The following is a 14410-nucleotide window of genomic DNA, read 5'->3' as shown; positions in this document are numbered from 1 at the left end:
CATGAAACACAAATATCTATAAAGAGATGAACCCGAGTATGTTATTTGAAGACACACAAGGCAGGAATGTCATGAAGATGAAGTCCAACCGTTTTGAAAGATAGAGGTCAACAGAAGTTGTGTGTGGAAAATAAACTGAAGAACACATCATTATTTTGGTCTTTGTTGCTTGTGGTTGTGGAAAGTTTAGTTTTCACAGCTCTGCTGGTGTATTTTTTCACACAGAATTTGTTTTTCCACTTTTGATAGTAACCGTTATGCTAAGATTTTCACACCACAACCACTTGAACTCATGAGTTTAATGCTTTTAAAAGTAGATGTTAGAAAGTTTGACTCATTGAATAAAAATGATAGGTCTAGGAAGATTATGTTTGGGTTTTGGAATCTAAATGCTTTGACTGCGAGGAATATGAAAGATTAAGTTTGACATCACACACATTGCAAATGTTTTGTTGTTTGATGTGAAGAATGAAGCCGTTGCTCGGGTGGACAGGATAGATAGCTTAGCCTCATGAGAACACTTCTACAAATGAAATTTAATTACATTTTTATCGTACTTTCAACATGTACACCTATAGCTGGGTCATAAAATGTATAATAACACTACTCTGGATGATGAAAGTTTCATTTCATTTTTTTTGCATTTGATAGACGCTTTTATCCAAAGTGACTTTTGTATTGTACTACACATTTGTTCCTGAGTTTGTGCAGTCCCATGACGTGAAACTAGATAAAACAAAGTGCAGTTATACATATAGCAGTTCAGTTTATTATTGTCACAGAATGATCCAGACAGACACGAGAATGAAAAACCACAACGGAAGTTTATATGTAGTACAACAGGAACCGGGTGAAAATAATCTGGTAAGTAGAGATGGTAAACTTGATCCCCTAGATGATGAACTATTGCATATTTTACATGAAACACACACACAAGGAAAGTAAAAAAAACTATGGAGGTGTCTGAGCCGATAGACTCGTGGGCAATGCTCCGATACGTGGTTAGGTTGGGCATGGGGCAACCCGGGCTTGATTTCCATCTTGTGGTCCTTTCTAGATCCCACTTCTGTTCTTGTCCTCTCTTTTACTAAAACTGTACAAATAAAGGCAGAAATGCCAAAATGTATATCTATAAAAAATACTACGGAAGCTGTATTCTTAACTGACTGGATGATGACATGGAAATACAAGATTTTGACTTGAGACTGCCAAAAATACTGCCAAAACAATTGGGATGTCCCCTCCGTTTCACGAGTACAAATCTCAATGCCATATCATATAATGACATTCTAGAGGGTTGTGTGCTTCTAATTTTATAGCAAAAGATTGTGTAGGGCCCTTTTCTCAACACAACTATGCATCTGTGTGTGGGACATAAGCATTAATGAAGATTTATTAAGAAGAGATATCTACTGTAACGTGAACGTCCAGCAACAACGTTTGATCATCTTGTCATGACTGCAGCATACACCACATCATCCTCCACTGCACATATCTGCAGACACAAAAACAAAACATGTGTTAAATATGATATTAAGCGCATAGTTCCAGTCCTTGATTCTGATTGGTTGTGGCTTGATATCAAACTGTGTCGCAACTCTTTTTCAAAGACTCTGGTGCAGCGTCATAGCTCTTTTATGGTGAATTGTTGTGTTGCGACACACTTTGATCTCAGTTTATTTACTTCATACTTCCACTAAGAATACACTTTTGCGTCCTCTCTCGTGACTTCTCAGAAAGTTTCGTCATTCCTCATTCATCTCCTCAAAGTGCAAATTCGTCCTAAAAGAGTTTGTCTTAAAAGATGTCTGAACTCGATCTGTTTCCAGGTTATAGACTTTAGGACGGATGAATGTAAAATGTGGAAGCATATCACTACACAACACGCTTAACGTAAACAAAACATTCACAAAATATAACTTCATGAAGCTGCACTGATACATAGCTACACTATAAAACAATAAGTAGGATTTACATTTCTTGTTTATTTGAGTAGAGTTTTTCAATTTTAACTTCGTAAAAACTTTTACAAAATAAGTAAAATTGACTAAATAGATTAAGTAGCTCCTACTAGCAAGTGTTGTATTGTGAATAAATGGTGGCTGATGGTGTTACTCCACTAGTCCCTAACAACACCTTCAATCATTTGCAAAAACAATCTCTAATGTTATTAATAAGACATCGTTTTTTTTTGTAAATTTCTGTGTAATATTAAACTACACTGATCAAAATGACACGCAGCACCCTGATGACCGTGTGTTTTCATCAGGGATTAACTGAACTTGGGATGTCACTACTGGCCAATCATAATCAAGTATTCCCCGTGTGATAATGACAGAATAGTGAATATGCAGAAATAAGACACACAACACACACATGAATGATCTCACCGGTTTATGTGTTTGTCTTTTGCGGAATTTTGGCTCTGCGTATGTGATCTCCTGCTCGCTGATGTGAACTGTTGCAAAAACAATCATGTATTAATAGAAAGATGTTCACGAACCATTTGTACTTCTACCTTTAACACAGAGTCTTTACAAAACCACATTAGTTCTGCACATGTGTCAGGTGTCGCTTCCACGCACCATGTTGTCTGTGTTTCCTGTAGATGCAGACGATCAGAAGTGCAGCTGCAATCATCACAGAAATAACAACAGCACAAGAGAGAGGAACTGTACGACTGAAGGGGAGATTCGGTTCTGTAATGACAAATAAGAGACATTACTGTAGTTCAATCTCTATGTCTATTCTTACATCCGTAAGTAAACACTAATAATAATGAAGTCAGGTCCATAAATATTGGGACATCGACACAATTCTCACATGTTTGGCTCTATACACCACCACAATGGATTACAAACGAAATGAACAACATGTGCTTTAACTGCAGACTGTCAGCTTTAATTTGAGGGTATTTGCATCCAAATCAGGTGAACGGTGTAGGAATTACAACAGTTTGCATATGTGCCTCCCACTTGTTAAGGGACCAAAAGTAATGGGACAGAATAATAATCATAAATCAAACTTTCACTTTGCAGTCAATTACAGTCTGAAGTCTGGAACGCATAGACATTACCAGACGCTGGGTTTCATCCCTGGTGATGCTCTGCCAGGCCTCTACTGCAACCGTCTTCAGTTCCTGCAGGGCCATTTTCCCTTCAGTTGTGTCTTCAGCAAGTGAAATGCATGCTCAATCAGATTCAGGTCAGGTGATTGTCTTGGCCATTGCATAACAGTACACTTCTTTCCCTTCAAAAACTCTTTGGTTGCTTTTGTAGTATGATTTGGGTCATTGTCCATCTGCACTGTGAAGTGCCGTCCAATGAGTTCTGAAGCATTTGGCTGAATATGAGCAGATAATATTGCCCGAAACACTTCAGAATTTATGCTGCTGCTTTTGTCAGCAGTCACATCATCAATAAATACAAGAGAACCAGTTCCACTGGCAGCCATACATGCCCACGCCATGACACTACCACCACCATGCTTCACTGATGAGGTGGTATGCTTAGGATCATGAGCAGTTCCTTTCCTTCTCCATACTCTTCTCTTCCCATCACTCTGGTACATGTTGATCTTGGTCGCATCTGTCCACAGGATGTGGTTTAGAACTGTGAAGGCTTGTTTAGATGTTGTTAGGCAAACTCTAATCTGGCTTTCCTGTTTTTGAGGCTCACCAATGGTTTACATCTTGTGTTGAACCCTCTGTATTCACTCTGGTGAAGTCGTCTCTTGATTGTTGACTTGCACACATACACCTCCTCCTGAAGAGTGTTCTTGATCTGGCTAACTGTTGTGAAGGCTGTTTTCTTCACCAGGGAAAGAATTCTTCGGTCATCCACCACAGTGTGTGTGGTGTGTGTGGCCACGCCTAATGTTTTTTCTATCTCTCTGATGGGTTTGTTTTGTTTTTTCAGTCTAATGATGGCTTGCTTCACTGATAGTGACAGCTCTTTGGATCTCATCTTGACAGTTGACAGCAACAGATTCCAAATGCAAATAGCACACTTGAAATGAACTCTGGACCTTTCATCTGCTCAATGTAATTGGGATAGTGAGGGAATAACACACACCTGGCCATGGAACAGCTGAGAACCCAACTGTCCCGTTACTTTCGGTCCCTTAACAAGTGGGAGGCACATATGCAAACTGTTGTAATTTCTACACCGTTCACCTGATTTGGATGTAAATACCCTCAAATTAAAGCTGACAGTCTGCAGTTAAAGCACATCTTCTTCGGTTCATTTGAAATCCATTGTGGTGGTGTATAGAGCCAAAAATGTGAGAATTGTGTCGATGTCCCAATATTTATGGACCTGACTGTAAATGTCCTCACCTGAACACTTGTGACAGACATCAGTATTGAGATGTTGAGTCTGGTTTGTGATGGGATTGTTCACTACACATGTGTAAGAATCATTCAGACACTCCAGATGAAGAGAGATGCTAGTGATGTGATCAGACACACTGATGCTGGACAATAAACTCTTTCCTTTGTACCAGGAGACACTCACATCATGTGACACATTCGTCATTGAACACAACACAGAACAGTTTGAACTTTCTGATAATGATGAAACTCTTGAGATAACAGGAAGAGGCAGACGAGCTGGAAAATAATGAAGAATAAAATAGTACATTTCCATTTTAATACAAATAAGTAAATATAATAAATATATATTTAAGTATTAAAATATAAAGTAAATAAAATCAACAATGTTTGATAAGGTTCAAGCGAGAAACATGTTGTTAAGTAGATTTGATACATAAAAATGTGAATATATATCATATTTATATATAAAACAATAATCTTTTCAACACACCATAGACGGTAAGATTGAATGTTGCGAGTTGTTGGTCTGTCTTGATGTTGCTCATTTGATAAAGTCCAGTGTGTGTGACGCTTGTGTTTGTGAGTCTCAGATCTCCAGTATGTTTGTTTAGTTGTAGTTTGTCTTTGAATCTGTTATCAGGTTTATTATCAGATACAGTGATCTGTCCACTCTTGATATCAGCGATGACACTTTCATAAGCTCCAAACTTCCAGGAGATTCCATTCTTCATCTGTGATTCAGTCAGATTCACAAACAAAGTAACACAATCTCCTTCAGTCACTGACACGGAGACACAAACAAACACACCTGAAAAATACACAACAACACTCACAGTACTTTTACGTTTGATAAGTCTGTGATCATCAGTGCAACGTGTCCTGACAAACTACACAGAAGTGTATAAATTAACAACAGGTATTATAATCTCATATTGTTTGTTTGGTTGATAGATTAACAGGCTCACAGATCAGTCTACAATGTGAACTTTACTGTAATTTTACATCAGTTTTGCCAGTAACTTACTGTAGATTTGAAAACTACTAAATATTTTCCTAATAGTCCTGTTGTTAATTAAACTAAACGCTTTGACTTTTAATATTCAAAATGAGCGAGAAGGAGACTTGTCTCATTACTGGCATTACACAACAAAATCTAATTCTCCCTGATGATTTTATTTGTTTTCTAGTAAAAATAACCAAAACTTCATAAATGACGATACATTTACATAAAAAGAAAAGTGACATAAGAAATTCTGTCTTGATTAATGAAAGAAGATATAAGAGCGAGTTAAGTTTACGTTTAAAACAAAATCTACAGTAAGTTACTGGCAAACCTGCTTCAAAACTACAGCAAAGTTTAAAAGTGTATGATTGTTTGATCCGTGAGTTATTCTGCACTAAAATATAAAAACAACTTACCAAACATACTCCACAAACACAAACAGAAGAACATTATGTCACATTCAGAAAAAGCTTTTACAACAAAAAATAAATAACCGAACAACCGATGGGGTCCTGACACTTTTGATAACTAATAATTCCCTTTAGATGTGATTTTTGGCTGCAGAATGCAGAGGAGGGAGGAGTCAACAACACAGTGGTCAGGTCACACTTTCAGCTTCTGAAGAGCTCAATCATATGACTCATAACTCTTTGCAGCGAGGCAAGTGTGACAACAGAAAGGTGTGCAAGACATCTTGAAAATAGCTCAGCTAATTTTTTCTCATACTTGATTTTGTATACGTTTATTATCCTTTATTAGCGTTCAAACTAATAAAAAAGAAACATCATGCTATGTTTCAATTTGTGAATTTGAAATTTATGCTTTTTATACGGAAAACCGGCTTTCGTTCATGCAATATCAAAGATCACACTACAGTCCAACAGATGTCTGATGTGCATATTACGTTGGCTTTCCGACAGTCATAGACCTTAAGAATACGAAAAGACTGGCGAAACACAGACATAAATAACTAGATACTTCTTTATTGAACATAAAGATACACAACAAATATAATACAAAAAGGAATTAATATAGCAAACTGAACAAAATTAAACAAAGACATCAATCACAATACATATTTATATACAAAATGATATTTCAAGAATCAAGAGGCAGTAATCCTCTCAAGGAAAGCCCAGTTTTTACATTAGTAGGGCAGTTTTTATAGCTTTCTTATGAAGCGAAGAAGATAGAGGATCAGAATAGTTTCAAATCAACATACTTTACATTTATGAAGATGAAATAAACCACAAAGAGTTATGAGTTTTAACATCTCATCCATTTCCTTTGACTCTGGGCCGTCGCAAAATGGAGAAACCAACACCCATTGAACTCTAATGTCAAGCTCACACTTTGTTCATTTTGGGTGGATTTTGCGGTGGCAGATTTCTAAGGTCTCCCTGATAGCACACTACATGAGGTCTGCATTTACATCTGGAAGACATCTGCAATGCATAGTTTGCTCATTTGCAATATGTCTCGGAGGCGTCTGCTGTCAAATGTCATATAAGCATAAAACGTCTGTAAAATGTTTCAGATTATGAATGGATAAAAAACTGCTATTGCATAGATGTTCAGCAGACGTACCTGTATTAGCTGGGCTGCAAAAGAAGCTCCGGATCGAGACCAAATCAGTGCTCATACAATACTTCAATTGATTTATTAAACAAAATTATAAAAAATGAACACCTGACTAAAGCAACATAACTACATTTAACAGAAAACCTCTATTAACAAAAAAGACACAAACAACAATATATAACAAATAACAATTGTGACCAATGACGACAAAACCAATCTTATCGGTCAATTTTTCATAACATCATCCGAAAGTTGAATAAACAAGCTTTCTCTTGATGTATGAGTTGTTCGGATATGACATTATCTGGCGTATATACAACCGTTTAAAACTGAGGAATCTGAGAGTGCCAACAAATCTAAATATTGAGAAAATTACCTTTGAAGTTGTTAATAAGAGGCTTTGTGGCAGGCCATCCACTTACAAAAATAAAGTTTTGATATATTTACGATAGGAAAATGACTATCTTCATGGACCATGATCCGTACTTAATATCCTAATGATTTTTGGCAAAAAAAAGAAAAATCGATAATTTTTACCCATACAATGTATTTTGGCTTTTCCTAAAAATGTTACCGTGCTACTTAAGACTGGTTTTGTGATCCAGGGTCACATATAGGCTGCAGACAACAAACAGGGCCAGATGGACTAGCTTGGTGTTGAGAGGTACACAAAACAATCCCCCTTAAGCCACCAAAATCAGGTCACGTGTTCTAAAATCATCACCTATCAATCCACTATTTGTGTTTACTGCAGCACAGCACCCTCTAGTGGACAAGGGCACGATTAACAGACCGCCCACAGGAGAGTTAACGAAGTGTAATGGGGTAGAAGATAAAGGGACTACAAATGAGATGGACTACAAATCCCACAGGTCAGATTGTCATAAAAAGAAGTCCAATTTTAGGGACTTCCTCTTTGAAGCACCATGTGGTGTGAGAACTCAAGGCTGTGTAAGAGCTGATGAAAAGACCATTGAGTAACAGAACTGAATTGGTGATGCCTCGTCAGAAAATGTTGTAAAGTGAGTTTGCTTTGTTTTAATGTGTATATCTGCCTTGTGTTTTAGTGTCTGTTTGGATAAACATGTGTTGTGATTTGAGTTATTGTTGATTTTTGCCTACTTTGTTTGTTTGTTTTGTTTGTTTGTTATCAGTTGTGTAACAATGAACTGTGGGGTTCTCACTTCTATGCCACATAAATTATTCTGCCAAGGTGAGGGAGTATAGGTGTAGTGATTTGATTTTGGGTGGTTATTGTTGTCTGGAATCTGAAGTGAACTTTTGTTTTCTCTTGTGATAGTGTGAGTGTGCACTTCTTTGAGTATTCATTGTGTGATATAACCGGTGGCCCCTGTGGTCTGTAGGTGTAACAAAAGTGTATTGACGTTTTTTATTTATTCAGGTTCTTTGCCACTTCCATCTATTCGTGAACTATTCTTATCAGAGCTATTCTATATTATAGTCTGTGGAAGTCGTTTTTTTCTTCACCTTTATTTCAAAGCCTTTGCTGCAAATATAGTGCATCATTTCTTGTTTTCAAGTAAAAATGTCTAAAAATTCTTGAATCAAGAAGCATTTTCTTGATGAGCATACTCACCTAAGAAAATAAATCTTGTTTTTAAATCTTGTTAAGATTATTTTTCTTACCACATTGGCAGATTTTTTTGCTTGTTTAAAGCACTAATTCACTGAAATTTCATATTTTTCCCCAAAAACAACACTTATTTTCTTAGGTCATTTTACTCATCGAGAAAATGTATCTTGATTTAAGAATTTATAGACATTTTAACTGGAAAATAAGAAAAAAAGACTAAGTTAGAAAGTCATTTTTCGCATTGTTTTACACTCTTTGGCCACCAGAGGGTTTTGACTTAAGTTTGTCTGTGATCTTGTACCTTTATTTTTCATGTAAAAAATGTTTTGCATCATGAACATCCTACAGACGTCTTATAGATGTCGTCTCAGAGACGTATTGTAGATGAGAAAACAATGTCTTGAAGATGTCTTGCCGATATAAATGAAGACATAAAATGTATGTATGTGTGATATCAGGGAAACGAAATGTCAACAGTACCTGTTTCCGCCAGCAGGTGAAAATGATGTAAACAAACAAACGGCCAATGGACATTCATTCACTTGAAGAGCTGAAGAAATACAAATGTTACGACTTCGGCGACTTCACAACTTATTTGTAAATTCTAGCATCAACATTTTACAGTGTATAAAGACACTTTGAGGTTTGTAGTCTTGGTCATGTTCTCAGGTGGTTAACTGCAGTCAACGTCAGGTTCTCCTCATGCTGTCGTCTGTAGCTCCATCTAGCGGTTAAACAAGGAAGCACACGATGAAAACTATTTCTAATCATTTCTTACTGTCAATAAATAAATCAGTTTATGATTTATAATAAATGTACATCTCTTTTTTTCTTAATTTTTTGTGTCACAAAATCAGATTCTTAAAGAAAGCTAAGAAGAAAAGTGAAACTTGCTTTGAAATGAAGCGGTTTATTGTGGAGCACTTAAATAATGAACAAGACTTGATTAACCAATGAATGTCAGACTGAAGTCACTTCATACACTATATGAACTAAAGGAGAGAATCTTCTGCATTTAACACCTACTTCTTTCAATTAAACGCACAATAAAAATGTAAACATAGCCTATTATGTTTGGTTCAGACTAGTCACAGCTTCAGACATCATGCCCACAGGCCGTTGGATTTACATCTTTTCTGGAAACGACCACTGAGGCCATCGCACAAACACTATTTAAAGGTCCCTTAATCCCTATTTACTTCTAAAAGATTATCTCTTGTAAGCAAACACTTAAACACACTTAATAGAAACAATAGATTTAAATAGATTGTCAGCTAGCAAATAAAATGCCCAGCAGGTTGTACATCCTCCATCAATTGACCTAGTGACCCAGTTTTATGTCTAGCTTCTGTTATCCCACATAAGTTCTGTTGACAAACGCTGCAGTTCTCGTTTTGCTCCAATAGAATATCGTCTATTCTGCGCGTGAGCTTTCAGTCTGTTCCACTAAATCTTTTATCTGCTCAGAAAATCTCCACGTTTGATTTTGTGTTACCATACTTACTCGTGTAACTACATAGGTAACCGTCTTTAAATAGGAAACACATGGAAGTTTTTGGTGGCTTCTAAATTCATTCCTGTTTGGATCCTAAGGATCCAAAATGATGCACGACTAATCAGAATCAGAATTAGAATCAGAAAGAGCTTTTATGCCAAGTTTGTTTGCACATAAAAGGAATTTGTTTTGGTGACAGGAGCATCCAGTACACAGAATAAGCAACAACACAGAGACCATCAAACAATACAAAAGTTACACAGCTGACTTAAATAAGGGCCAATGGGTATAAAAATTAAGAAATACGATACAATAAACATAAGAGTGAGGCTATAGAGAGTAAAGTTAAAAAGTAAAAAAAAATTAAGTAAAAAATAGAATAGACTATTTCAGTAAAAGTGTTATATACAGCAAGATGAAATATAATTTACAGAAAAAGTTGTATAAAAAATAGATAGTGTATTATCTGAAGGATATTGAAGATTGCACTTTATTATTATTGCACAGAATTAATTGCACATAAGAAGTTTTGTACACAAGAAAAAAAAAAAAAATTTTTAACTGTTCAAGAGGTAGATGGCCTGAGGGAAGAAGCTATTTTAGTGTCTGGTTGTTTTGCTGCTCAGTGCTCTGTAGCGCCGACCAGACGGCAGCATTGTGAAGAGATGATGGCTTGGATGTGAGAGGTCCAGGGTGATCTTCTGAGCCCTTTTCCTCACTCTGGATGTATACAGTTCTTAGAGGGTGGTCAAGGGAGCACCAATGATCTTCTCAGCAGTCCGAACCGTCCTCTGTAGTCTTCTGAGGTCTGACTTTGTGGCTGAGCCAAACCAGACAGTGATGGATGTGCAGAGGACAGACTCTATGACTGATGAGTAAAACTGTTTTAATAGAGCTTGTGGTAGGATGAACTTCTTCAGCTGATGTAAGAAGTACAACCTCTGCTGGGCTTTTTTAGCAATAGAGCCAATGTGATCGTCCCACTTCAGGTCCTGAGAGATCGTGGTGCCCGGGAACCTAAATGACTCCACTGCTGCCACAGTGCTGTTCATGTAGTGAGAGGGGGGAGTGCAGGGGGGTTTCTCCTGAAATCCACAATCGTCTCCACTGTTTTAAGCGTGTTCAGCTCCAAGTTGTTATGACTGCACCAGACAGACAGCTGCTCAACCTCCTGTCTGTAAGCAGATTCATCACCATCCTGGATGAGGCCAATGAGTGTGGTGTCGTCTGCGAACTTCAGAAGTCTTACAGAAGGGTCCTGGGAAGTGCAGTCATTTGTGTACAGGGAGAAGAGCAGTGGGGAGAGAACGCATCCCTGGGGGGCGCCAGTGCTGATTGTGCGAGTGCTGGATGTGAGTTTCCCCTTTCTCACTAACTGTTGCCTGTCTGTCAGAAAGCTGGTGATCCACTGACAGATAGAGCCAGGAACAGATGGGTTAACTTTGTCTGGAGCAGTGATGGGATGATGGTGTTGAAAGCAGAGCTGAAGTCCACAAAAAGGATCCTTACATAGATCCCTGATCTATCCAGATGTTTCAGGACAAAATGCAGCCCCATGTTAACTGCATCCTCAACAGACCTGTTTGCTCTGTAGGGAAACTGCAGGGGGTCCAGTAAGGGTTCTGTGATGTCCTTCAGATAAGCCAATACAAGTCTCTCAAATGACTTCATTACCACAGATGTGAGAGCGACGGTTCTGTAGTCATTCAGTCCTGTGATTTTGGGTTTCTTTGGGATGGGGATTATGGTGGAGCGCTTGAAACAGTAATAAACAGGATTATTTTGTCAGTTCAGAAGTTGGGTTTTTAATTCCACTTCAGCATGTTTATTATACTTTACAACCAGTGAATATGTCATAATCAATAGCCATTAAACTTAACAGTGAAGCCCAAGATCAAACTAAATATTCTTTGAAGATATGAAGTATTTAATACTACTCAAGATTTATACCAGACTAGGATTGACCAAGACAATTGAAGGTACGAGTTATGTCAATAGACCCGAGAGTCTTACCTGTGACAATAACACTGAACTGATAGTATGATGGTCCTCCACCGGTGATGAACTGAAGGAATGATTTCAGTCGACTGCTGCTGCTGATCTTTACTTTATACAGTCCAGCGTCTTCTGTTCTGATGTTTGTGATGATGAGAGATCCAGTCTGATCATCCACCTGCAGTCTGTCTCTGAGTCTCTGTTCATCAGTAAAGAGCTTGTTGTTCATACTGAATATGACTATCACTTTATCTCTAAAGCTCCACTCGATCACATCATCAGACTGGAGTTCAGTGACATCAGTCTCAAGAGTGACAGAACTCTCGTTCTCAATCACTGTCTTTTCTTTAACTGTTACAGCAGCACATAGAAGAGAAACACAAGAGAAAGAAATATGAACATTATAATCCAGTTAACAGGTAGAGATCATCAACATTGTCAAGAGAAACACAAAGGTCAGAGTTCTGACATGCAGGTAATGTGTGACCTGAATGTACTGTAAGGGTGTGTTCACAAATGCCATGTTTGGTTCGATTAAAACAAACTCTGGTGCGATTGCTCTGTTAGTGCGGTTTATTTGTGTAAGTGTGAACGCTGACATCAGAACCCTGGTGCGCACCAAACAAGAGGACCGAGATCACTGGAAAGATGGGTCTGAGTCCGCTTACAAACAAATTCCGGCGCAGTTTAATAGAAAGCTCAAATTAAAACTCACCCATTTGTTTCTGACGTTCATAATTAATGCGGAGAAACACAAACACACCAACAACAATACACAGCAGGACACCAAACACTATTCCAGCTACACCTCCTGAAGATAGACCTCCATCTGTAATGATAGAGAGAAAGACTCAAGATCACATCAAACACACACATATTCCTGTCAGTTTAAGACAAACACAAGAAATGTATTTTCTAAAAAAAGCATCAACAGTTTCTACAGTAAAAAAGTTTCATTGACCCCTGCATGTCATGTGCTGTTAGGTGAGCAGGATAAACATGAAGATACTTAAAATAAAGTGTGGATGTTCTTCTGCAGAGGCCTTTTGTTTAGCTCATGGCCCCTCTAAATAAACACATATTCTTGACTATCATGTAGATTTTCAAAGTACAATAAACTCAAAAGCAAGAGTTGAAATCTTAATCTAAATTATTCACACACAACTGATATTAATATGAGAGAACTGAGATACTCACCACTGACAGAAACACTGAATGTCTTGTATTTTGTGTCTCTATTGCTGCTGATCTTTAGTTTATAAAGTCCAGTGTCTGTGGTTGTAGTGTTTGTGATGATGAGAGATCCAGTGTGAGGATCCAGCTTCAGTCTGTCTCTGAATCTCCCATCAGCATCATATATTGAGCTCTTATTGTCTTCTTTATCATGTTTAGCTATGAGAACACCATCCTCTCCAAACCTCCACAGTATCAGATCATCTCTCTGTGTTTGGACATCAGTGTGTAGAGTCACAGAATCTCCCTCAGTCACTGACTTCACATCACCAGCACTGATAACACTTGGAGCAACTACAAGATGGACAGAGATCAGCGTGAGATCAGAACAAAGACATGTATTCAGATTTGGAAAAACTAGAAGGCGAGTAAGTGACGACAGAATTTTCATTTTGGTAGACGATGAAGCAATTTGTTGAAGTTATTGTCTGTTAACATGAAGCCTAATGTATTTGAGTTTAATTGCTTTTTTATGCTTATTTTAACAACAGAAAATATGTCAATGAGAACATCTGAGCTTATTGGGCACTTAAACGCTATTAAAATACAGTATGTGACAGTTCACAGATACAGACGTGCTCAAATTTGTTGGTACCCCGCCACTAAAAGCACAATTTTCTCTAAAATAACTTGAATTTGACGAAATTAAATGGCATCCATCATTGTTTATTCATAATTTAATAGAAACAGAATTTGCTTTTGATTTTTTATTCAACATAATATTGTAAATGATAATACAAATGATAATGTCATGGACTGAAATGATGGGACCCCTAAGCTAATATGTGTTGCACCACCTTTAGAGGCGATGACTGCGAGCAAATGTTTTCTGTAGCTCTCAGTGAGACTTCTGAACCTGTTAACAGGTAGTTTGGCCCACTCTTCATGAGCAAACTGAGATGGAGAGATAACAGGTCTGTGATGTCTGGGGCTGCATGTGCGCCACAATGGTCGGATCAGCATGTGCCTGCCAGTGCGCCGAGAGGTGTGGATAACCCACTGAACCCCACTCATGATCGGGACCGGGGATTGCAACTGTTTTCCATGAACGAGTAATTCCCAGTAGGCGTCGGTCATGAACCAGTGTCGATTAAGTCCCTGGCCTTTGTACACACTGCCAGTCTCTACTACCGATTGGATGGTTTAGGGAGGTCCTCGGATCGGCCTAGCCTGCGT

The 14410-nt window shown here is 37.9% G+C and overlaps 2 protein-coding genes across 2 annotated transcripts; both read right to left on the bottom strand.

Annotated features, from left to right (window-relative positions):
- Nucleotides 1-806: 806 nt before the first annotated feature.
- LOC130429689 (SLAM family member 9-like) lies at nucleotides 807-5845 on the bottom strand. Its single transcript, XM_056758401.1, has 6 exons — nucleotides 5753-5845; nucleotides 4824-5141; nucleotides 4337-4609; nucleotides 2586-2699; nucleotides 2391-2458; nucleotides 807-1495 (listed from the first exon to the last, which is right to left on the bottom strand). The coding sequence occupies exons 1-6, from the start codon at nucleotides 5784-5786 to the stop codon at nucleotides 1445-1447; spliced, it is 858 nt and encodes a 285-aa protein (XP_056614379.1). The 5' UTR covers nucleotides 5787-5845; the 3' UTR covers nucleotides 807-1444.
- Nucleotides 5846-9425: 3580 nt separating this feature from the next.
- Nucleotides 9426-13625, bottom strand: LOC130429687 (uncharacterized). The gene is made up of 4 exons (XM_056758399.1): nucleotides 13199-13625; nucleotides 12717-12830; nucleotides 12020-12352; nucleotides 9426-11761 (listed from the first exon to the last, which is right to left on the bottom strand). The coding sequence occupies exons 1-4, from the start codon at nucleotides 13623-13625 to the stop codon at nucleotides 11709-11711; spliced, it is 927 nt and encodes a 308-aa protein (XP_056614377.1). The 3' UTR covers nucleotides 9426-11708.
- Between the last annotated feature and the right edge of the window lie 785 nt (nucleotides 13626-14410).

This window comes from Triplophysa dalaica, chromosome 10 (assembly GCF_015846415.1).
Source record: "Triplophysa dalaica isolate WHDGS20190420 chromosome 10, ASM1584641v1, whole genome shotgun sequence".
NCBI classification, from domain to species: domain Eukaryota; kingdom Metazoa; phylum Chordata; class Actinopteri; order Cypriniformes; family Nemacheilidae; genus Triplophysa; species Triplophysa dalaica.
This window is presented reverse-complemented; position numbering and strand designations above follow the sequence as displayed.